The 26431-nt window shown below is 43.5% G+C and overlaps 1 protein-coding gene across 9 annotated transcripts in view; it reads right to left on the bottom strand.

The window, feature by feature from the left end:
- SIPA1L2 (signal induced proliferation associated 1 like 2) overlaps window positions 1-26431 on the bottom strand; it is a 234655-nt gene that overhangs the window by 95720 nt on the left and 112504 nt on the right. For all 9 annotated transcript variants that reach the window (XM_061161477.1, XM_061161484.1, XM_061161485.1 and 6 more), the window contains one exon: window positions 16338-18052. In XM_061161477.1, coding sequence (XP_061017460.1) covers window positions 16338-17814 — 1477 coding nt within the window. In that variant the 5' untranslated portion in view covers window positions 17815-18052. The remainder of the gene's footprint in view (window positions 1-16337; window positions 18053-26431) is intronic.

Genomic DNA, 26431 nt, shown 5'->3' with positions numbered 1-26431 from the left:
AAGTTACTTGCAAAAATGCTCAAATCAGTTTCTTGGTAGGCATTTGATAAAATCTGTGACATGAATCAAAAGGAATTCAAGGGCTTCCCTGGTGGTCCAGTGGTTAAGAACTCACCTGCCAATGCAGGGGACACAGGTTCAATCCCTGGTCCAGGAAGATTCCACATGCTTTCAACTGCATTTTTTAAAAAGTATAGCTAATTTACAATATTATGTTCATTTTAGGCATACAGCATAGTGATTCAGTATTTTTATAGATTTTATTCTATTAAAAGTTATAACATAATGGCTATAATCCCCTGTGCAGTACAATATATCCTTGTTGCTTATCTATTTCATATACAACAGTCTGCATTTCTTCATCCCCTACCCTGACCCTCTACCTTTTCCTCCTCTCACTGGTCACCACTAGTTTGTTTTCTATATCTGTGAGTCTGTTTCTGTGCTGCTATATATACTCAGTTGTTTTATTTTTTAGATTCTACATATCAACCGATAATTACTTGTCTTTCTCTGACTTATTTCACTAAACATAATATTCTTTAAGTACAGCCACATTGCTACAAATGGCAGGGTTTCATTCTTTTTTATGGCTGAATAATAAAGAATGTACCAATTCTTTACCCATTCATCTGCTGATGAACACTTCGGTTGTTTCCAGGTCTTGGCTACTGTGAACAGTGTTACTAGGACCACTGGGGTGCATGCATCTTTTTTAATTATAGTTTTCTCCAGGTATATGCCCAGGACTGGGACTGCAGGATCACAGGGCAACTCTATTTTTAGTTTTTTGAGGAACCTCTATATTATTCTCCATACTGGCTGTTATCAATTTACATTCCCACCAACAGTGTAGGAGGGCTCCCTTTAATCCACATCCTCACCAACATACACCATTTGTGGACTTTTAGGTGATTGGCAATTCTGACTAGTGTTTGGTGATCTACTGTTGTTACTTTGATTTCTCTAATAATTACTGATGTTAGCATTTTTTCACGTGCTGATTACCCATCTGTATTTCTTCTTTGAAAGAATGTCTGTTCAGGTCTTCTGCCCATTTTCTGACTGGGCTGTTTGGTTTGTGATATTGAGTTGGATGAGCTGTTTATGTGTTTTCATTATTAACCCCTTCTTTGTCATCATTTACAGATACTTTCTCACATACAGTACAATGTCTTTTTGTTTTGTCAGTGGATTCTTTTGCCAAAGCTTTTAAGTTTAATTAGGTCCACTTGATTATATTTGCTATCATTTCTTTTGCTTCAGGAGACAGATTCAAAAAAATCTGCTATGACTTATGTCAAAGAGTGTTCAGCCTATATTCTTTTCAATGAGCTTTATGGTCTGCAAGATTTAGGTCTTTAATCCATTTTGAATTATTTCTGCAGATGGCGTGAGAAAACAGTCTCATCTCACTCTTTTGCATGTAGTTGTCCAGTCTTCCAAGCACCAATTATTGATAAGACTGTCTTTTCTCCACTGTATATTGCCTCTTTTATCATAAATAATTTGACCATAAATATGTGGGCTTATTCCTCAGCTCTCCATTCTGTTCCATTGATCCATATGTCTGTTTTTGTGCCAGTACCATGCTGTTTTGATTACTAGTACTTTGTAGCATAATCTGATGTCTGGGGAGGTGATACCTCCAGCTTTGTTCTTTTTCCTCAAGATTGTTTTGGTAATTTAGGGGGTTTTGTGGATTCATAGGAATTTTAAAATTATCTGTTCTAGTTCTACAAAAAAACATCATGGGTATCCTGATAAAGACTACACTGGGTGTGCAGACTGCTTTGGATAGTAGGACCATTTTAACAAAATCCTTCCAATCCAAGAGCACAGGGTATCTTTCCATTTCATTGTATCATCTTCAATTTCATTCATCAGTGTTTTATAGTTTTCAGAGTTAAGTTTACTCCTAAATATTTTATTCTTTCAGATGAAATTTTAGACAGGACTTTTTTTTTTTTTTTGTACTCTCTCTTTCAGTAGTTCATTATTAATCTATGGAAAAGCAACTGATCTCTGTATATTAATTTTGTATTCTGAAGTTTTGCTGACTTCACATATTAGTTCTAATATTTTTAGGTGGATGTGGGGAGGCCATGACTGGGGAGAAGCCTGGGCGATGGGACGCAGCGGTGACCCAAGTCCAGAGCCTGGGTGGGGCGGCAGTCACCGCTGGCATTCACTCAAGCAGAATCTTAGAAGCAGCCCAAAGCTCTTTGCAGACTGCTCCACCACAGCTCACCCCACCAACCTGCTCTGTGCAGTAGGTTATCTTCTGCTGGCCTGTCCCCGCCACACACTGCCCTCCAGCACTGGGATCCTCCAGGCTGCAGAACCGTCCTGCTCATCGATTAACGCTGGCATACCTTGCCTTATGTGGCACCTGCCTAGTTTGTCCCTCTGTGGCTTTATGCCCTTTATGTACTCCTTCACCATCAGTTTTTTAGTGGTGTTTGGAAGGAAGAGAGAGAACATATATGTTCAAATGGCTAAGTTTAATTAACACCCCTAAATTCATTTACTCTTAAATATCTATAATTCTCTCCAGTATTCTTGCCTGGAGAATTCTGTGGACATAGGAGCCTGGCACGCTACAGTCCATGGGATCACACAGAGTTGGACATGACTGAAGCGACTTAGCATGAGCATCTATAAGTCTAACGAGCCTGATAATCAGTTTCTGAATCTGAGCTTTCCTACTTAATACTTAATAACCTTGGGTAGTTCTTAACCTCAGCACCGCCCCCCACTTCAAAATATATATATAATACATGTATCATCAATAACATGAGAAAAGCACTATAGTTGAAGGCAGGAATCCCACTGACAAAAAAACTCAGTGAAAAACAAAAAGAGAGCAAACATAAAATGGACAGCATTATGATTTTTGAGCCCAACACAGCTTAAGAGTCAAACTGAAGGAGATTCATACTTTTAATCTCAAAAGTTAATCTGTAATCAGAGGTTCCATTACATTCAGGATAGTCTTTTAAAGAAAGCAGTGACGTACATAATATTTTACTGAGTAATTTCTATCAGGAATTAATTTTTTTAAAATGTGTATATTACCCTTTCCACCAAAGATGGCCAATTAGTGCGAAACACATTTTCTTCCTTTGTGTCTATCCTCCCAAGCCATGCCCCACACTTGCTTTTGACTCCTTTCTCCATCTCTCACAGACATACACTATCTTTTTCTTCCCAAACTTCAAACTGTTTATTTTGTGTCGGGGTACAGACAATGAACAATGCTGTGGTTGTTGCAGGTGAGCAGCAAAGGGTCTCAGCCATACATACACATAAAGCCATCCTCCCCCAAGCCCCCACCCCAGCCAGGCTGGCACATGACGCTGAGGAGGGCTCCCTGTGCTATGCTCACACATGCTGGTTATCCATTCTGAACACAGCAGTGCAGGCACACACTTCTGAATGCAAGCTGAGGCGACTTCTCGGCTGCGTACAACCACCACACCTTTGGACTCACCAGTCCCGAGTCCCTGCAGCATCTTCTAAGGATTCTCTCCTTGCTTTCAGTTTCACCAAGGAATACAGCAGGTTACCTGAATGCCTTTCTAAGGAAATAACATTATCTTCTGCTGCACCCTGGAGCACTCTGTCTAGCTTTTCTATAGGGCATTCCACATATCATGAAGATAAGCGCAGGGAAGGTGCTCCCTCTGGTCACCAGGAGGGAGCCGAGGTAACCTCTCAAACGACACCCAGGCCCTTTCAGGACAGTGCAGCCCGTTCATGTGCATCACAAGAGCCTTGCCCTCTGTGGGACAGGACAATGAGCCCCTCACCCAAGGGGCCCATCTTCATCCCAAGCACCTGATTTCCATAAAACTGCTTCAGGAGAGAATCAAATAAAATCCTTCCTTGGCAGAACAGAAGCTGTGAAAAGACTGTGGGAAAGCTGAATGAAAATCCACATATCATACAAATACAAGGCCAGATTAAAAAAAAAAAATCGATTAACAAGATTTCAGTGTAGGAAATGAGATTCAGCACATCTCTCTGGTGCACTTTGTTCAGTAAAGAAAAGAAAAAATTCTAATTTGGAAGTTTTTTTTTTTTTCCTTAAGGGCCATGTGGAACCTTAGTCCAAAGGCTGTTTCCAGGCACTGTGAAATCTCGGATGGTAGATGTACTGGGTTCATCTCATGGACTGAAGAGGTGAGGATCCCAATGCTCCAGGCTGCCGAACCCAGTGTGGAAGAGAAGCCCTGTGCTTCTGCCTCACGAGGTCTCTCACCCTGGTCACGATGCCATCAGCAAGTCCACCAGAACCACCAGTGACTGGGTCGGGCCCTTTCCCTCTGCACTGGTCAGTACACACAGCAAAGCTTTCCTCTAATGGTTCTGTGTTCTTCCACTAGTCAGCTGATGATTTCCCTGTCAGCTCACTGCCTACCTGGGTTAAACCCGTGGCTGCTGCCTAAACTCCTACCTATGATGTATCTTCTGTCATCTTCCCCTCCAAACCACTGTTTAATCACCTCCTCTGTTCCAGGAGTTATACAGACATGAATAAGGAAAGACAAATTCATAAATGAATGAATGAAGAAAACAATAGGACCTGCTTTTGCAGATAATAACATTAAGAGTCATTAGAGAACCTCAAGGAACCTCAAACTCCCTGCTAATGTTTAATGGATTAAATTATCAAATTTGATGAGGAAAATGATGCTTTTTGGTTATATGAGGCTCTTTCGACCAAAATTTAACCAAAGCATCAGTGAAGCTTAAAAAATCCAGTGTATTACAGTGAAAATAACAGTATTAAGGATACCTTACATGAATTAACTCATTCAGCTCCATACCTATGAGCAGGTATTCCCATTTCACAGAAAGTGATACTGAAGCTGAGAGGTTAATGACACGCTCAAAGTCAGAAGCCCGTGTGACTGAGTCAGGATGCAAACCTAGGCAGTCTGGCTTTAGAGCTCCTTCACGTCAAGCAACTCAAGTGTGCACAAACTTCTGGTTGCCAGCGGGAGGATGGGGAGCAGGGCTAGTTGGGGAGTTTGGGATGGACGTGTACGCGCTGCTATAGTTAACTGGATAACCAGCAAGCGCCTGCTGCGTAGCAGAGGGAACTCTGCCCAGTGTTCTGTGGCAGCCTGGATGGAGGGGAGTTTGGGGGAGAAAGAATGCATGTATATGTAGGGCTGAGTTCCTTTTTGCCCACCTGAAACTGCCACAATGTTGTTAACTGGCTATACTTCATTACAAAATAAAAAGTTAAAAAAAAATAAGGCAACTCAAGGGTGATGACATTACTGTAAAGATTTACATTGCAAAAATCAACTCATACACAGCAAAATGAACACAACTTAAAGATGAGACAGCAAACCTCTCCTGAATGTAAGGATGGTATCTTAGGAGACACAATTTTAAGAAAGCCTTGAATAAAAAGTGTCACTTGGGAAGTAAGGTAGCTACCAATGGATTCCTTTGATAAGGTATAAATTTTAGTATCATCTGCTATGAGAATGGGAAGGAGAAAGAAAATACTACAAAGCAAGAAAGGGTTTCTGCATAAAAGCTGAGAGAGCCAGCCATTGCTGAGGGGAGTAGTTGTCCAGCTTTCCTTTCATTTTTTCAGTGGGGCAAAGAATGAAATAAATTTTGGATCTAAACAAATACAGGGTAGGTGGGTTTTAATAAGCTCCTAGGTGCTCTGAGACCTAATGTTCCAAAGATCCTAATTTCCAACTTTACTGTACCAGTGTTACCACAAATAAGTTCATGTGACCTATGCACAGTGAATAGAGGTTCACTGCAGTGCCATAAGGAGACGGGAGGCTTGTGCTCAAAAAGTTCTAAACTCCCCCAAAGGGGTTTAGAAAAGCACTTTTAAATGCAAGGTGAGGGAGAGGTGTGGTTAGTTGTAAACTTCTCCGGGTTCAGAATCCCTTGTTCTTACAGCTGTCCACATAGGTCAGATCATGATGTTCCTATAGACTTCCAGCAAGACAAATGCTATTCTCTCTTCTGCAACTTTTTATCTCTATAGGAATAAGAAAGTATTATACCCTTAAAGATTAGCACCTGGAGAATGGGCTCTCCTGTATATTTCAGGCTTTAGGTAACATTCTTAATTTGTAGCAAAAGCAATAGGATACAAAGGTTAAAGTAAAAGAAACAAATCTAACACCGGGGCAGATTTATTCTTCCTTGTTAAACCAGTAGCAAAATGCAAAGTTTTCCCAGTTAACTGCCACCTTGGTCAAGCTATACAGAAATATTAAAGTATTAATACCTCATCCAAGAGAAATATGAGAGTGTTACTCCTCAGTAGCTGACTGAGAACACTCCTGAGGCCAAAGGATGGATAGGACGAACCAGCACACAGTTCTAAGATGCTGCAGTGAGTAGGAACTATGACCTCCCCAGCACAGTATGTATGTTTCTCCAGCCATGCCCCGCCCAACCCCACCCCAGCTGCCACATGGAACCCATATGACCGTAACACACAGGCTAAATCTCGACTGTAGCTGGTGATTCCTTCCTGCTAAGAGCCCCTCTGGACGTCAATGGGAACTCTGTTTGTGGGAGCACTGGCCAGGCACTGAAGCTAAGAACTGAGCTGATTCTGTCCACAAGGAGGAATTTGCATCTTAGAATAGTAGTATTGTTAGCTGGTGCTCAGTTCACCCATATGAATATAATAGTGTTCAAGTCCCTATTAATTCTCCTCAGCGACTGTATAAAACAAGAGGAGGGGGAAAAAAAGAAGCCACCAGGCATGAAATTCAAAGCAAATGCAGCCATGCATCACTCAGGCATGGGGTTCATTTCATATGTAAAATTATCCTCATGCCCACAACTGCCACATTAGCGAAACTTAAGTGAATGTGTTTGGAATGGAGTGGCAGACTTCACCAGATACCTTTCCCTGGGGCCCACTCTCCCATCTGGTTCTCTCTACTTTTTTCTCATCTTTTAGCAATTAAAATAAAATACTGCCCTTTAACTGCTGTACCAGAGGTGGGGATAATAGTTCCTTTTTAGAGGAAAGGCTCATACATTTATTTAAGAACTCTTGGGAAGACGACGATGCACAGAATGTAACAGGCACTGTTCTAAGTCCTTTCTTTATAGGAGACTTTTTTTTTTAATGATCTCATTTTGTAGGGTACAGTGAAGTTCAAGAATTTGCCCCAAACTGAGTTGGGATATAAACCCAAGAGCCTGATTTCAGTCTATGCTCTTTCCATCAAGATAGGCCATCTCGTAGCCTAGATGGGAGGGGAGTTTCGGGGAGAGTGGACACATGTGTATCCATGCCTAAATCCGTTTGCTGCTCCCCTGAAACTATCACAACACTGCTAATCGGCTAAACCCCAACACAAAATAAAAAGTCTCTTAAAAAAAGATACAGCACTTTGCCCACCAGTCATAGGCCCCCAACTACGAGAGTGGACAGACGCCTCTGCCCATTGGCAAAAAGACAATCCCACTGCCATAAAATCATCAGCTGATATCAAGAGGGGCGAGTTAGCAGTCACACATATTCTAGCAGAATCCTTTCTCACTATGTGCTCATTCAGCAGATGTACAAAACAAGTATGACTCTTCAGTTAAAACATCAATGACAAAGATTACCATCAGAGAAAAGGGTAAATTTTCACAGATCAGGGTAAGAGTAGTTTTAAAAATAAGTGAACTTAAAGATTTTTATAGAAAAGGGACCCTGGAAAGATCAGCTGGAGGTATGACAGATCCACTGGCCAGGGCTGGGCCAGACACAGGAAGGGCCTTCAAAGCTGAAGAGCTGGTATCTTAAGGTGTAACAGGTGAGAGAATCTGATTTCATATTGTACTGTTTCTTTTACTTTAACCTTTGTATCTTATTGCTTTTGCTACAAGTTAAGAATGTGGCCTATAGCCGGACATATACAGGACAGCCCATGCTCAAGGCTCTGACATTTAAGGATATAACACTTCCCCATTCATTCAGAGAATAGAGAGAACAACATTTATCTTGTTGGAGGGCTACAGGATGTCACAACCTGAGAAACCTGGACAGGCACAAGGACAAAGGATTCCCAGCAAGAAGTTGACAACAGCCAAACCCCTCCCTCACCTTTTAGTATTAAAACACCCTGCATTCCTACTCTACTTAAGATGGATCTTTAGGACACTAATCCGTCTTCTCAGCCTGCTGGTTTTCTGCACAAAGTCACTACTCCTTGCCCTAACAACTTGTCTTGATTTGTTAGCCTGTTGTGTGGTAAGCTGTATGAGCCTGGACTCCACAAATGGGCAGAAATGGACCCTGGAAAAGCCAGGAAATACCCTACATTGTTGTATGGATACAGCTTTCGTTGGATACCTGGTCCACTTGGAAACAGCTAAACACTATTTTCTGGAAAGTTCCAACCTTTTTGAAAAGAATTCCAATCTGCCTACACCTAAGAACTCTTGTAAATCTAAGATGGGAAGGGGAAATCGAAGAAGTTCTCTGTCATATTCAGGAGCACATGATGGAACTATAAACACTAGGACCCCTAAGAACCAGGAAGAGGGGAGAAAATGCGGGAAACTAAGACTCTTTCATATTCACTACAGAGTCTGCCCTGTAAAACCCACTCAGTTCCTCACGAAGGACTTCTACAAGATACATATTTCTTTCATTGTACTTGTCACCAAAAATCATAAGAAGAAATGAGTAGGCACAAAAGCCTCCTTCAGAGAATTCAGTGAAGATGTGGGGGCTACAGAACCAAGGACATCCCAAACAGTCCCTCACCTAAACCTGAAGATCACGGGGTGGTGGCGGTGGGGGGGGGGGGGTGGGATTTAAAGGGGACGTCTTGTGCATTTCAATACAGACAGCAGAAACAGGAAATCCTCCTGCCTCTCAAGTTTGAGAAGGACACTCATGGCAAGGATATACAGGAAGGGCTGTACAAAACTGACTTCTTGTTAGTCTTCACTCTATTTGAAACAGTGGAGTCAGCAGTTTGCAGAATCCTATGGTAGTTGGATAAAGTAACAAAAACCTGTAGGGTTGCTACTCAAGAACCATTATATGTTTTTTTCTTTCTTATTTTAAACATTCTGATTGTAAATATATCACGAGAATTTATAAACTTTTTTTAAAATTAGGTAACAATTTAAAAATTTTTTGATTTACAGAAAAGTTGCAAAGATAGGAGAGTTCTCTTATACCCCTCCCCCAGCTCTCAAGCTGTTGCCATCTTACATACTTTGGTTTATTTGTTCAATTAATGAACCAACAATGATGTATCATTATTAACTGAAGTTCATAGTTTGCTCAGATTTTCTTACTGTTTACCCATGTCCTTTTCCTGTTTGAGGATCCTACCTAGGACACCACATGACATTGTCATCCTGTCTCTTTAGGCTCCTCCAGAGTAATGGTTTCTCAGACTTCCCTTTTTTGATGACCATGGCAGTTTTGAGAAGTACTGGGCAGGGATTTTTCTACAATGTACCTCAGTTGGGATCTGTTTAATGTTTTTCCCTAACCTGACTGAGGTTATGTGTTTGGAGAGGAAGATCACAGAAATGCCACTCCTATCACATCAAGGGTATAAACCACCCACACGGTTTACTGCTGTTGATGCTGACCTGGATCACCTGCTGGGCAAGTGTTTGCCAGACCGGTCCCCTCTTCCCACACTCTGTCCTTTGCACATGAGTAAGCACAGCCCACATTTAAGTGGAGAAGGGGAAGGCTATGACTTAAATTTTTATAATTTTCCAAATTTTATAAATGTAAACATTTTTATAGTAACTTGCTTTCCAAGTAAAGATGTTATTAAAATGAATATTCATCAATATATTTTACATGAGTAGTTTTATAGATGTAAGACATAAATGTCTATTTCTGTGCTCCTGTCAAGTTCATAGGTCTTTTTTGTTTAACATAAAGCAAATACAGTCATTAACTCTTCTGCCCAGGGCATGGCTGGGCAACACCTGGCATCTCCCCACGCACCCATGGGGGATAATGATCACTGACCATGACTCTGAGCGTGCTAATGCAGCTCTGTACACAGTGACAAAAGTGTCCACGAAGGAAGCACTGGCACCCAAGGCAAGCTCCACAGCCCCCAGTGGAGAAGGTTATATTTACATACATTTATTTGCAAAAGAAAAAGCCTAGCAGGATAAAGAGGAACTGTTCCTGGGGATCCTCTCTCATGGACTGGAGTAGTTTTCTTTCTTTTTCTTTTGCTACTCTACCTCTTCCTATTTTCCCACAATGATCATGGAACATTTATATGTCATTTAAAAATTATAAACCAAAAAAGCATATTGAAAAGTGAAGATATCACTTTGCTGAAAAAGGACCGTACAATCAAAGCCATGGTTTTTCCATGTATAGATGTGAGAATTGGACTATATAAAAGGCTGAGCACCCAAGAATTGATGCTTTCAAATTGTGGTACTGCAGAAGACTCTTGAGGGTCCCTTGGACTGCAAGGAGCTCAAACCAGTCAATCCTAAAGGAGATCAACCCTGAATATTCATTGGAAGAACTGATGCTGAAGCTGAAGCTCCAATACTTTGGCCACCTGATGAGAAGAGACAACTCACTGTAAAACACCTAATGCTGGGAAAGATTGAAGGCAGAGGGAGGAGGCGGCAGAGGGTGAGATGGCTGGATGGCATCACCGACTCAATGTACAGGATCTGAGCAAACTACGGGATAGTGAAGGACAGGGAGCCTGGTGTGCTGCACTCCGTGGGGTCACAGGGAGTCAGACACGACTTAATGATTGAACAACAACAACAAAACAAACAAAAAAAGAATAAATGTTGTCAATCTTAGTATTTTCCCCCCACATTCATAGAAACACACGTCCCCAAACCAGACAAGTGGCTCTCCCAAGACAATGCTCCCAAAGGCTGAGACATAATTCTGTCATTTTTCTCTTCACTCCTGAGTCATCAAAGAGGTACAGATTTATCCTTCTATTTGACCTCTGTTCACCCCGAAGTGACTCATTTCACCTTCTGGAGTCATTCTCGTGTGTGTGACCTGAATGAAGGCATTGAACAGCTTTAGAACTCAGGAGCAACTCGGAGGCACACAACTTCCTAAACAGCACAGGACACAGAAATCCGCAGCCTGTCTGGGCTGGGTGCGTGACTGTGGCTCCAGCCACCTGGGGACAGCCAGTCGCCGACCAGCGGCTCCATGTGGCTCAACGCCCCCAGGGAAGCTAAGGGGACTTCCCACCAAGTCCACAGCGGGACTCTCCCTCCATCCAGGGGGCCTCAGCTCCCAGGAGGAAACCACAAGCTCAACACTGTCCCACGATGTAGACAGCCTAGCACAGAGCACCACGGTCATCGCCAGTGGAAGGAAGGGCCATTACGGAGCACTCAGCAGGCTGGCCACAATCCCCATGCTCTTTCAAAAAGCTGCTTCACTGAAGGCTACAGATGGATTTGCCCAGACAAGCAATGCTGCCCACGGGGCACCATGGCAGGCCACTCCCCTCCATAAATCCTTTTACAAAGTTATTCAAAGCCGTTCGGTGACTCTGTGTCCCAGGAATACACGTCGGCACAAAACACAGCCATTTCATGTTAACTACCCAGTAGAGAGTCCACCGCCCTATTAGAGCTTGGGTCTTGAAACCTTTCCCAGAGACTGGGAGCCATGTCATTCTTTTGAAAATGAAGTTGCACAGAGAACAATGAAGAATAATGAAGGCAAATAAAAGGCATTCTGGAAAGTGTCAAAAGATTCCTTGACAGCCCTCTTCCAAAGAGAACAACTGAGCGAAGGGAAAAGAGAAAGGGGAAAGAAAAAAGCTACCTGCAAAAACACCCTCCCCATCTGTGCCAGTCTGCCCAGGGCCTGTTCCTGAACAATGCTGTTCCTCCAACGTGTGATGTGTAGGGAGTTATTCCAGAGGTTGAAGCTGGTACAAATCTGGTTTGATGCAAAAATGAGGGGAAATCATTAATTCAATCATTGCACTTTATCTGGCAGATACATGCTTTTAAGCTTGTGGTCCCTGGAAAAATCCTGGCTCCATTCCCACAGAGAGGAAGCCTTAGCCACCTGGCCACCAGAAACCCAGGCTGCTGCCTCTGCCTTTAGTCCTTAATGGCTGGACAGAGAGACCAGCCAGGGCAGCAGCTACTATTGTAGCTGACTGCATTTTGAAGTTGCATGGGCCCACAGGAAAGAGCTAAATATAGGAGGAAGCAGGCACCGTCCATGGATACAGCTGAGCAGCAGGGCTGGGCAGGCTCTGATTCTGTCTCCTCCTGCTCCAGGTCCCATTAGCTGTGCCCAGTCAGGGTGCCCAGTACAGAACTGCAGACAAAGGACGGTGGGGACGGCTGCCCGGCACCCGCATTGTGCAGGCTTTGCTCAGCAGTCTAGGATCCAGCTGTCTGGCTCACTCACAGACCCAGAGGGAGCCCAGCAACCCCAAACTTTCAAACCACATGTCTACAATGACCTACAACTCACCCACAGGTCCTCTGTGCTCAGATTTTTTTTCTTTTTTATGTTTTATTTCACACTCAAATCCACCAAGTTTAATGATGTCATTTCTAAAGTCCAAGAAAATCCTCATGAACAAATCAGAAAAAGTGGAAAAAATATGCCACTCACAGACAGCTCTTTCTAACCATCAGGAAGTGACAGTAAGACTTCAAGAGAAAAACTACAAAAAGCAGTTAAGAGGATTAACAGAATCTGGGAAACTTAAATGATCTCTTGGAATAGACCCTAAGGACATTAAATGGATCAGAGGGTGGCAACCTTGGGTGCAGAAAACATTGGTTTTTTAATTCTGTATACACTCTGTAGACTTACTACACTAAGATATGCAAATGAGATGCTAGCAGTAAGTGTTTGTATAAATATGCATTATACATAAACACATACATATCCTTTTTTTACATCCTGATGTTTTAAAGGGTGAATCACAAAAACTACTTACTACGACTCACTGCATAAGGATTTCAGGGCATAATAATTCTAAGAGACTATTTTATCACTAGCATCGACAGCCATAGCTTCATCAATTAAAAAAAAAAAAAAGATCTTAAGCAGGAAGTCTATTTCTTCATGGTATCCCTTTCCAAAAATAACTACACTTCTACCTCGAGAGCATCCATGAGCAGAGTTTTATAATGCACTGCCCCTGGATGAGCAATCCTGAGGATCGTGATTTATTTCTGGCATAGACTAAAGAGAAGGTCTAGGGTTCTGTGAGTTCACTGGCTCCAAGGCAACAGCTCACATTGGTGATACTGAGGGACCAGGGCTGAGATGGGAATGCATGGGACACAGCTGGGGAACCAAGATGTTGACAAAATTATTTCAGTCCCATCACATCGTCAATACAAGATCAACTCAAAGTATTTGACCAGTCACCATTCCAGTGTCTGCTTATTTAGCTATGGGTGCTTATCAACATTATATTCACTTCATTAATTTATATGATTTCATAATATGATTATGGATGATAGGTTAAATTTAGATTGATGCAAAAGTGGGGGAAATTTATTCATTTAATAATTACTCATTTAATAATTCATTTATTCATTTAATAAATGTAAGCTTGTAGTCCGTAAGAAGGCTCCAGGGACTATGTGGATGGAGTGACCTCCCGAGGTCAGAGTTAAATTATCTCGTGGAACAGATCCTAAGGACATTAAATGGATGAGAAGGTGGCAACCCTGGGTGCAGAAAACATCGGCTCTTTACTATGTATACATTGTGTAGACTTACTGCACCAAGATATGTAAAAGGAACGCAAATGAGATGCTGGCAGTAAGTATTTACTGACCTAACCCCAAACCTAACCCCAAAAAGAAACAGCTGTAGTCAGACTGCAGACAAGCATTCTGAAGACAGAAACCAATACTGAACAAATGCAGAGTGCAGTCAGCTCGAACTTATCCACGCCGGTGGCAGGATGGTTCCCTCCCGCAGGAACAGGAGAAGCGCCTCCCCCAGCTCAGCGCTCCAAGGGGGATGTCAGGGTGGAGGGGGTGGCCGGGGAAGCGCGTACAGAAAAAGCAGCCCCAAAGAGTATGTCACCAAGGAAGGGGAAAGGAAGGCAGTCACACCCACTAAGAAGGTGGGGTGAGGGTCCCTGGGTGTTTCATTTCATGTGTTTTACTTGTGTGTGTGTAAAACACGCTTCTCTGTAGGTCTGTCTCTGACACAGAGTGGATTCTCATGTCTCTGGAATAATCGAGGACACATTGAAAGGCTGAAGACTGAATCACATAATTTATTGTACTTTTTTTGGCTGTGCCACACATCCTAAAATATCACATGGTATTTTAATGCCCTGACCAGGGATCGAACCCATGCCCCTAGCATTGGAAACATGGAGCCTTAACCACTAGCCCACCAGGGAAGTCCTCAACTACATGACCTCCGAGGGATGTATCCTTCAAGGACACACAAACAAAAGCAAACATCATTTGTCATATATTACATGTACTTAAAGAACTTCTAAAATAACAACAGCAAAGAACTATTTGTATCTTAATCTTTAAGCCTATTTGTAAAAACACAAGAAACCTATCTATCCTACTAATTTATACATTCATACATTCTTTGAACAAGATTTGCTTAACACTTCCAACACACACAACAATGCAGTAGGAGCTGTGAAGACATAACATTTAAAAGATGAAGCCAAGGTACCCAGAGGAAAATACAGGAAAAACTAGAGGCAAAAGAATGAGAAGTATTCATTGTTCACAGTATAAAAGACTATTCAGAGGATGAAAGAGCAACAGACTTCACCAATGAAGACACCCTAAACGGAGTAACCTAAATGGAGGCTGACGTCTGTGATGCTCACAAATTGGCCGAGAGAAGGCAAGAGTAGGTGTTTCCATATCAGGGACCAGGAATCAATGACGGAAGGGAATTGGGGATCTCTAAAGAAGAGATAAGGGAACCCCCTGACAGTCAAGTGGCTAGGGGGCTTCCCTGGTGGCTCAGTTGATAAAGAACCCACCTGCCAATGCAGGAGAAGCAGGTTTGATCCCTGGGTCAGGAAGATGCCCTGGAGAAGGAAATGACAACCCACTCTAGTATTCTTGCCTGGGAAATCCCACGGACAGAGGAGCCTGGAGGGCTACAGTCCATGGGGTTACAAAGAGTCCCATATATATGGCTTAGTGACTAAACAACAAACAACAAGAGGTTAGGACTCTGAGCTTCCACTGCAGGGGACACTGGTTTAATTCCTGGTTGGGGAACTAAGATCCAGCATGCCGCACAGTGTGGCCAAAAGGTTTTAAATTTTTTTAAAACATAAGGAAGGACCACAATGAGGTACCATTACATGCCAGTCAGGATGGCTGCTATCCAAAAGTCTACAAGCAATAAATGCTGGAGAGGGTGTGGAGAAAAGGGAACCCTCTTACACTGTTGGTGGGAATGCAAACTAGTATAGCCGCTATGGAGAACAGTGTGGAGATTCCTTAAAAAACTGGAAATAGAACTGCCATATGACCCAGCAATCCCACTCCTGGGCATACACACCGAGGAAACCAGATCTGAAAGAGACACGTGCACCCCAATGTTCATCACAGCACTGTTTATAATAGCCAGGACATGGAAGCAACCTAGATGCCCATCAGCAGATGAATGGATAACGAAGCTGTGGTACATATATACACAATGGAATATTACTCAGCCATTAAAAAAGAATTCATTTGAATCAGTTCTAATGAGATGGATGAAACTGGAGCCCATTATAGAGTGAAGTAAGCCAGAAAGATAAAGACCAATACAGTATACTAACGCATATATATGGAATTTTAAAAAGATGGTAATGATAACCCAATATGCAAAATAGAAAAAGAGACACAGATGTACAGAACAGACTTCTGGACTCTGTGGGAGAAGGCGAGGGTGGGATGTTTCGAGAGAACAGCATTGAAACAAGTATACTATCAAGTGTGAAACAGATCACCAGCCCAGGTTGGATGCATGAGACAAGTGCTCAGGGCTGGTGCACTGGGAAGATCCAGAGGGATGGGATGGGGAGGGAGGCGGGAGGGGGGATCGGGAAGGGGAACACATGTAAATCCATGGCTGATTCATGTCAATGTATGGCAAAAACCACTACAATATTGTAAAGTGATTAGCCTCCAACTAATAAAAATAAATGAAAAAAAAAAAAAAACAAGGAAGGATCAGTCCAACAATGGTGGAGGCTCCATGATACAGACCAAGCCCAAGCCCGGGAGACAACGGCCTCAGACACCCTGATGGTGATGATCTGACGCAAAGCCGCATGTCACAAGTCGCGTCGGGGAGGGACCCCGGGACAGAGGTGTGTCCTTACCTTTGCCGTAGAAGAACTTGCGGTAGTAGTAGGCCCCCAGGTCGATGTGCTCAATGACATAACGCTTCACCTTCTCCCTGTGGATGGGCTGGTTCTCCCTGGGCACCTCCAGGACCGAGACGCCTGCGTTGGTGCAGTGAGAGCTCAGCGAAGACTCGAAGGAGCAGCTCTCCCCAGAACTGAAGGACGACGAGTTGGCCCTGGACAGGGCGATCCTCCGGTCGCCTTCCCCGCCTGTCTCATTCCGGAAGTAAGGGCAGCTGAGGACCAGGTCATTGCTCTTTCCGTCACCCTCATCGGCATCGAGGTTCTCTTTGGAGTTGAGGTCCTCCTTGCTCCCCAGCGGGGAGTCACAGCTGCCCGGCGGGCCGGCTGGCATCTGAGTCTGGGATGCCGCCGAGGCCCCGGTGGTGATGTTTTTCCTCCTGCCCACGTTCGCCCGCGTGGCCATGGCTTCGTTGATATTGAACAAGATGCTCTGGACATCATAGTGTGCAAAACAGCGCTGGCAGTTCCAAGGGCGGACCCCCCTCTCAAGACGCCCATCTTCCAGCTCGCAGGTGAACTTGAACGTCTCATGCTCACTTTTCACGGCCCGCAGCTTGCGGAAGAGGGACGTTTCCACTGACTCTGACTTCAACCTCCGTTTGAAAGGCTTGTCCCTGTCTCGCCCCAGGAGGAGGGCGCTGTCCATATAGTCTAATCCTGAGATGCGTACGAACTCGCCTCTAGAAATCTGTGCTGCAGCGTGAAGACTGGGGGAGATCGCTGGGTCGCAGGGGAAGAACTCGGGGAACCCAAAAGGGGCCATGGCCTTGTGGTCATAGTTCTCCAGCCGATACCCTCGAAGCATAGCAAAAAAGTTCTCCCCCGACAAGCCCTGCCGGTCGATGGACGATGTGCTTCCGTACTCCCTGTGAAGGGCAGCCCCTGTGTTGGGGTTCACTGCATTTTGGTCTAAGACGTCTTCTGCGTCAATGTCACTGATGGTGACATCACTATTGCTTCTCTGTCTTATGGGGTGCAGTCCTCTTTGTGGGGAGTGCACAAAGATGTCTCCGAAGGCATACTTTGCCTCCACAAAGTCCAGATCGAGCGGCTCCTCCTGTTGGCCATCGCTCCCATCATTTTGCCCATTGTGTATAATGGATGTGACGCTTTCATAGCTGGTCTGGGATCGGCTTTCCCATAGGGTCTTGCAGGTCAGTTCCTTGGAGGAGTCCTTTTTAGGAGGCCACTCAGACACCCTTGCTCTCACACCCATCTTGGGCACGGCTGGGGTACCATTAGCTGGACCACCACTCTCATTGGAACTGGAGGCAGTTAAAGAAGTGGTGGGTCCCATGTTGCCGTTGATGGCTTTAAATTTTCGAGCAAAATAATCATCTGACTGCATGATTCGGGGAGGATCCTTGAACTTTGAAGAGGCTCTGCCGAGTTTGTGCTTTTCTTCTTGTGACTGCCTGGGGTCACTCATGTCTGCCAAGGCAAGGAGCTCCCAGTCTCACCAGAAGACTGCTGTAAACCTAATTACATTGTTATTTACAAAGGCTTCTTCTAGAGCTGTATTTCCTCTTGTTAACCAAACGCAAACAACATCCTCAGAGTATGGTTCCCCCAAAACCAACTTGCTTCTCAGTCTGTAATAATTTTGTCCACCTCCGTCCTTTCCAGCAGCATCCCTTAAGACGTCTGGCCAGGAGTGTTTCCTTCACCTGAATTAAAAAACAGAAAATAGCCATTAACAATCACTGCAGCTCAAGTTCAACACACTGCCCACACAGCTTCTTATCTGCCCTTCTCTCCAGTTCCCCCCAAACTGTCAGGAAGTTTCATGGTTCCACATCATGCTCCTCTTCTCCCCAAACACTCTGCCCTCTCACTCTACTTGGCAGCCTAGAGTTTACACCACACAATCGAGCAGCACCCTCCCACCGTGGGCCCACATCTGAGCAAAGAGTGCCTCCTCTGTGTTTCCATAGCGCCCGCATCCACACTGCCATAGCAGTTTCTCTTATACTCTTCTGGTTTACTGAACACTCTCCTCCACTAGTGAACTGGAAGCTCCCCTAAGCCAGGAGCCATGCCCTTCAACTCCATATCAACATTATCTAAGGATGTAGCTGGGCTTAACTCAGTTAACCAAGCAACATTTCAACTAGTTACAAGAGTAACACAATGGTAATGCAATTGTTTGAGTGTTCTTAAACTGAAACAGGTAAACTCAAAATGTCCAGCAGCAAAAAGGTCAGTATCAGGCATTAACAATGAGTTTTCAGAATGTTTTCTTGCAAGCAGATAGGAACTCACAGAGATCCTCCTGACTGTGAGAAGGAGTTTCTAAGAATCTGGTGTCAGATTCTTAATCTACTGTATGGCACAGAGAACTGTGCTCAATGTCAAGTGGCAGCGTGGATGGGCGGGGAGTTTAGGGGAGAATGGATACATGTATATATATGGCATGTATGCAATATATGTAATGTAATACATATATTATTTCCTCTATAATTTAGATTATCACCAAAGCTGTTCCTAGAAACTGAAAAAAATGACAACCGAGAAATGAAAGAGAACAACTTCTGGCTGATAGTTCTCTGTGAAAATGGTATTTGCTGCCCATCTGAAACTATCAAAACATTGTTAATCGACTATACTGCAATATAAAATAAAATGTTAAGGGAAAAAAAAGAATCTGGTGCCTAAACAAGTACAACTTTCTAGTTCATTATGCCAACAGCAACTTGACAATGTGTGGGGAAAACAGAAGCTTAGCGATTTAAAATACGATTCATCTTTGTGGCCGGTAGAAAACTTGACCTCACTAACTCTCCTCTTTAATTATAAATAATTTTTCAATTTATTCTGTTTTCAATTAAACAAAAATATTTTCCAGGTACTACATATTTCCTGAGCTCATGGCTGTCAAGGAATCTTGCTGCTGCATAAGGAATAAAAAAAAAGAATGATTTTACTTCTTCTGAAAACAATGATGAGAATAAAGGTATAATATAGCTAGCTGCTTTCCCTCAGCCTTCACCAAAGCATAAAAAACAACTGTAGTTCAGTCAGGAGTAATGTTAAAATTCCAAATAGCTGAACAGTGTAAGGACTCATTCCAATGGGTTCTTAACGACTTTCTGATGACCATGTGGTAATCTCCAGAAATAGCAGATATTATGACGGCAGCCTGCTTTCTTCTCCATTGGAGAAAAATAACAAGAAGTTAGAGTGGGCATGACAACATGCTGTCTGCACCCAGGGCAGCTTCATAACTGAGGGAATAATGATATTTTAGGATGGGGAAACCAATAGGGAGCGAGCAGACAGATGCTTCCGTGGATTCAACAGACCAGGATCTGCCCAGGGTGCTCAGAGAGGGACCAGAGCTGAAAGCATCTTATCTATTTCACATACAAGTATTATATTTCAAAGAACCACAGATGATTCAGAATTATAGTTATGCCCTCTATAATTTAGATTATCACCACATCCTTTCCTGGAAACTGGAAAAATGACAACTGAGAAATGAAGGAAAACAACTTCTGGCCTGTTAGCTCTCTGCTGAAATGGTATTTGATTCACTGTAGTAGGCGTCTACATGATGTATACATTCTACTGAGAAGTTCGCTGCTTACAGAACACTCAACACAATCTCAAAGGGTAAGAATGACGTCTAATGGTTGGCACAGAGCTATGTGAATTCTCGAGGCATTAATGTGACACTCCTTTTTATTATCTATCACTAGTCTGTATCCCTGTTACAGAAGAAAGAACCATGCCCTACTAAGGATCTAGTTCCAAGCACCGAACTGTGATGTTTCTAGAAATATAATAAGGAACTAAGTGCTCATCACCTCAACAATAACAAAATGTACCAAAAGAAATCAGGAGAGAAGGAACGGAAAGAGATAAAAGTTGAAATTAATGGAATGGGGATAGAAAAAACAGACACATCCAAACAAGGGATTTTTTTAAATTTTTATTTTCTTTTTAATTTTAATTTTTTTAACACCAAAAACATTTTGTATTGGGGCACAGCCAATTAACAATTTTGTGGTAGTTTCAGGTAAACATCCAAGGGACTTGGCCATACATATACACGTATCCATTCTCCCCCAAGCTTTTTTTGAAGAGTAAGAAAATGGATACACTCCTTCCCAAATCTGAAATAAGGGAAAGAGAGAAAGAAAAATCTTACACAAGTTTGGAAATGAGAGAGGAGACATGACCACACAGACATGTCTAAGTGAAATAAAACTAAATGAAAAAGAAATATACCACAAACAACTCTACAGTAACAAATTTAGAAACATAGAAGAAACTAAGATTCCCTGGCAAAATAGAAACTCCCCAAACTGATCCAAGCACGGAAAATTTAAACAATGTGATTACCACTGAAGAGGACAGAAACATAACAACCCCTTTATTCTCCCACTGGGGCTTCCCTGGTGGTCGGTGGTAAAGAACCCGCCTGCAATGCAGGAAACACGGGTTCAATCCCTGGATCGGGAAGATCCCCTGCAGAAGGAAATGGCAACCCACTCCAGTATTCTTGCCTGAAGAATTCCATGGACAGAGGAGCCTGGCGGGTTACAGTCCATGGCGTGGCAAAGAGCTGGACACGACTGAGCGACTGAGCGTGCACACACACAACACATTTGATGTGTACCACTAACAACTCAGCGTGCTCAAAGTCAAAACATTCTTGACAGCGTAACTGGATAACACTCTCAATCTGAAGCTGCAGCAGAACTCCTGCAAATCCCTTCCTGCCACCTCGTACTCCAGCCCACATTTTCTAGCTTGCCATAGCTCCCCAGATGAATCTCTAATGACAGAATTATAGAGGGCACCTTTCTTTTAAAAGTATTACTAAAATACTCATATATTTTAACACTGTGATAAAAATAAAACACCTCAAAATAATGACAGCATTTGTTTTTCAGTAAGGTAAGTTAGAAATAGTTATATCATGTAATTTTAAAAAGTACTGTGGTTCACCGGGAAGAACTGAAATCAGTGTCTTTGAAAAGCAGATGTCAAGACGGAATGGCAAAGGCGCTGAAGAGGGTGAAGGGCAGAAAGAAACAATGGAGAGAAAGAAAAGCTGAAGCGTGAGCTGGAATGGCCTCTGGAACAATCCAGAATCTGGGTTTCAGACTCTGGGTGAGAGGGAGACAGAGCCGGGCACAAGTGTGTGCACATACGCAGGACACCCTCTACCAGTCAGCCAGCCCTGCGTGTCCCGCACCCCAGGGACGAACAGGGAAGGGTCCCGGGTCAAGGTGTCTGGCTTACAGCAGCCTGAAACGTAAGACCTCTCTGTGTTTCTCATTATTTTTAGCTTTCTCCCTAGTTCTAACCTTCTTCTTGTTTTCATGCAGCATGCAGTTGAGAAGTTTCTAAAAGACAGGGATTCACACTCTTGGTAGCAAGTGAAGCAGTGAAGGTGTAATCCAGGAAGCATCCTGCAAACACCTGTAAACAGCTCTGTTCTTTGTACTGATCAGATATTTATAATCCTCTGTGCTCAAACCTACAATGAATGACAAGAGCAGGGCAGCGTGCCATGCAGCTGACTGGTTATGATTCCCAAAATGATGGAAGGGATAGGAAGAGGATGACATTTCCGAGAAGAGTCTTGAAACCGTAGTCTGCAGAAATGAGGGCGCTCTGACTGGCCTCCAGACAAAGCAGAGAGCGCACAGTTACAGGCGGGCACCACTTCAGGACTGGGAAAATGCAATCCGCAAAGCACGTCTGTGACACTAGTGTGAAATACAAGCCAACTATCAGGGTTGGTCCTGTCCTTGTCATCCCCTGTCCCATTCCCTGTAGCAGCCGCCGAAAGACCTTCTTGCCTCAGCATCTCAGCAAAAACTGCAGCTTCTTACTTCTCAGAGGACAAAGAAGCCAACCCATTTCTTTCGACTTCTGTCATCACTTAATGAACTTACCCTCTTCTGACCCTGTTTCCTCAGACAGTGCTCTCCCTTTCCTTGAGTTCGTTTTTAATGTCAAGGACATCTTCCCCTAATAGTTTCCAATTATTCTTACACTACATTAAATTCTATGGATTTTGCTCTTGAGGGGGAAAAATAAAATAAGAAGGTGTAACCAGTACTCTGCGAGCTTTTTAAAATCTACACCGGAACCTGTGTGACTTCACAGGTGGTGGGGCAGCTTTGAGAGGAAGGGCTGAAGACCCAACAAAAGGCCACTCAGAGAAACTAAAGAATTTCAGAGCCGGAAGGACCAAGGTGTTCTCATTCTAATGGTCTTGGTAACAATTTTTCAAGGACAGAAATGGAGAAAATGTGATATTTAAGAATAATTGTGTTTAAATAGAACGTTTTTCCAAGTTTTCCATGAGACATCAGTGAGTCTTCAAGAGCAACATTATAGTTACAATTGAGCCACTTACCAGGATTGCAGCTGTAGCAAATGGATTGAAGACCACAACACACACAAATTAGGAGCCTCATTCAAGGGGAAAAAATGGTTAAAATTATACCACAGAGTTATAATAAAATATAACTACCATAAAAACATGCATCTTTCATACTCATATTCTATCGATTCTAACACTAACATGTATATCTGAGTAGGGAATAAAAACAGGAAAAAACATTCCCTAGGTTCATCCTGTCTGTGGCCAGGAAGACGATAGGGGTGAGGTGAGTTCATGCGCAAGGTCTAAGCACCTGAAGCACACGTCTCATGATATCATTATGTTCAAGCATATTCAGCCTGGTATCAATGAAGTTATGACTAAGGAGCTATAAAACAATCCATTAACCTGGATCTTTATCATAGTAGACCACGAACACCAAGGATATGAAAAAATTTGACAAATGGACTACTATCCATAATGATGGTCATAAATGGATATAGATAGTCCATAATAACCATATTTTGGTAGACCTGGAGAAGGGCATGGCAACCCACTCCAGTATTCTTGCCTGGAGAATCCTATGGACAGAAGGGCCTGGCAGGCTGCAGTCCACGGGGTCGCAAAGAATCGGACTTGACTGAGTGACTTAGCAACCACAGCATGCATGGACATGAAAGTTCATTTTTAGCCATTTATCTTGAATTAAACATTCAGTTCAGTTCAGTCGCTCAGTCAAGTCTGACTCTTTGCGACCCCATGGACTGCAGAACTCCAGGCCTCCCTGTCCATCACCAACTCCCGGAGCCTACTCAAACTCATGTCCATTGAATCAATGATGCCATCCAACCATCTCATCCTCTGTCATAACCTTCTCCTCCCACCTTCAATCTTTCCCAGCATCAGGGTCTTTTCAAATGAGTCAGCTCTTTGCATCAGGTGGCCAAAGTATCGGAGTTTCAGCTTCAGCATCATTCCTTCCAATGAACACTCAGGACTGATTTCCTTTAGGATGGACTGGTTGGATCGCCTTGCAGTCCAAGGGACTCTCAAGAGTCTTCTCCAACACCACAGTTCAAAAGCATCAATTTTTCGGTGCTCAGCTTTCTTTATAGTCCAACTCTCACATCCATACATGACCACTGGAAAAACCACAGCCTTGACTAGATAGACCTTTGTTGGCAAAGTAATGTCTCTGCTTTTTAATATGCTGTCTAGGTTGGTCATAACTTTTCTCCCAAGGAGTAAGCATCTTTTAATTTCATGGCTGCAGTCACCATCTGCAGTGATATTGGAGCCCCTCAAAATAAAGTCTGCCACTGTTTCCAGTGTTTTCCACTGAATTAACGGAGAAGGCAATGGCACCCCACTCCAGTACTCTTGCCTGGAAAATCCCATGGACGGAGGAGCCTGGTAGGCTACAGTCCATGGGGTCGCGAAGAGTTGGACACGACTGAGTGACTTCACTTTCACTTTTCAATTTCATGCCCTGGAGAAGGCAATGGCACCCCACTCCAGTACTCTTGCCTGGAAAATCCCATGGACGGAGGAGCCTGGTAGGCTACACAGTCCATGGGGTCGCGAAGAGTTGGACACGACTGAGCGACTTCACTTTCACTTTTCAATTTCATGCCCTGGAGAAGGAAATGGCAGCCCACTCCAGTACTCTTGCCTGGAGAATCCCAGGGACAGGAGCCTGGTGGGCTGCCGTCTATGGGGTCACACAGAGTTGGACATGACTGACGTGACTTAGCAGCAGCAGCAGCCACTGAATTAAACATTGGGATGGTACAAAAGATAAATATTTGGGGAAATGAGAATATTAAAAAAGAGCAAAATTCATCTCCTTGAGGTTTCGTAACATAGGAGTACCCTACAATTTGTGGAGAAAAATTCTTTTGGAGGGTGGACTTTTCACACTGGTGTTAAACGACTCTTCAAAGCACTCCATGTTGCTATTTGGGAGAATTTCTCAATTGATGGCCCTAGAAAAGCAATGCCCTTGGTGTAGTTAATGACTTCTTCATCAGGGTAAAGTAAAAAGTGTCTGAAGGATTCAGTCTCCACTGGATCCCTGTATTGTGAGTCTACCTGATGCTGAATCAGAATCCATGTTCCACATATAATACAGAATAAAAAATAATGCAAATGAATGTACGTAACAAAACAGAAACAGACTCACAGACACAGAAAACAAACTAGCGGCCACCAATGGAGAAGAGGAAGGGAGAGGGGCACATCAGGGGCATGAGATACACACTACTGTGTATTAGTTAAGAAACAAGGCTATATTGCATAGCAGAGGGAGTCACAGCCATTATTTTATAATAAGTTTAATATATTATAATCTGTAAAAACACTGAATCTCTATGTTATATATGTGAAACTAACATAATTTTGTAAATATACTATGCTTCAATAAGATTATATCAATTGTAATTATTCTAATTCCTCAAATTCTTTAATCAATAAAAATGACTTTTAATGATTTAAAAAAAAAATCTGTGCTCCATAAAAGGGTCAAACCAAAGGTTTCTTAGGTGGAGCTCTTATGTGACTTTCTAAGTGAAGTGGTCATACGCTCCACCAGAGGAGGGTTCTGGCCCACACTGTTCACCACTCAATAGGGCCTGGCATGCAGCTGGCACTCATGATTAGCTTCATCCATTCATCTAAACTGGAATGGTTGCAAATCAAACTACCCCAAAGTACTGACTCAACATACTATCATGACATACCTATAGGGACACAACGACTCTGAATTCTTCTCTTTTTTTGGTTTCATGGCTGGCCCCTCCTCTGATTTTCTTCAAGAGTTGATGCTCCTCATGGACTATTTGAGACTGCCTTCTCTTTTAATTCTGTCCATTTTCTTGTGCAATTCTAGCAGTTTCATGTGACTTTCTATGCTGAGGACTCTAAAATCTATCCACAGCCTGAAGATGTCTCCGTGACCACAGGGCCACTCTGAGCTGTGACAGCTCACACCCTCCAGCGCCACCCCTTGGCATCTGCTCCCCCGCCACCCCACGCCCAGCTCAGGAATGACACCGCCAGCCCCCAGGGCCCAAGCCAAGCAGCCGGGACTCATCCTGCCCTCCGCTCGCAGTCGGCGTGTAAACTGCGACCTGGCAACCTCACCTTTGGCCTGTTCTCGAATCCATGCAGACCGTGATGTCTCAACTGCCACCACCACTCTTGTTTTCTCTAGATTATCCTAAAATGCTCCACTGATTCCCCAACACATGTCACTCAGGGTCTGGCCCACGAGTAGCTATGCAGCCCCTCGTCCTGCTGCTCGAAACCCACCCCAGGCCCACGCATTCTGCCCTTCGTGCAACTTCACTCAGGGGGCTCTGCACAGAGTGCCCCCTGCCCAAACGCTCCTCAAGGCTTCTTCCCTCCACTCTACTAACAGGTGTCAGAAGCGAGATCTCAGTTCTTAGATTAGTTCTCCGGAAGCCTTCTCAAATCTTACCACTGGTTCTAAAGTATCTCAACGCAGGCTCCCCTAGCAGCCTGCCTCCTTTCTCACCATACATTAACACCACACACACAATTTTATACCAGCCTGCTCACATGTCACTAACCCCCTCTAGACTCTCAGTTCTGGGCAGGCAGAGAGACTGCTTTGCACGTGATGGTCAGCAAGCAGCCAGGCTCTACCACAGGTTAGCTGAGACCACAGCAAAGTGACTTATCC

The sequence above is a fragment of the Dama dama genome, chromosome 15, assembly GCF_033118175.1.
Source record: "Dama dama isolate Ldn47 chromosome 15, ASM3311817v1, whole genome shotgun sequence".
NCBI lineage: Eukaryota > Metazoa > Chordata > Mammalia > Artiodactyla > Cervidae > Dama > Dama dama.
The sequence above is the reverse complement of the archived record's forward strand: the minus strand, read 5'-3'. Positions and strand labels throughout refer to the sequence as shown.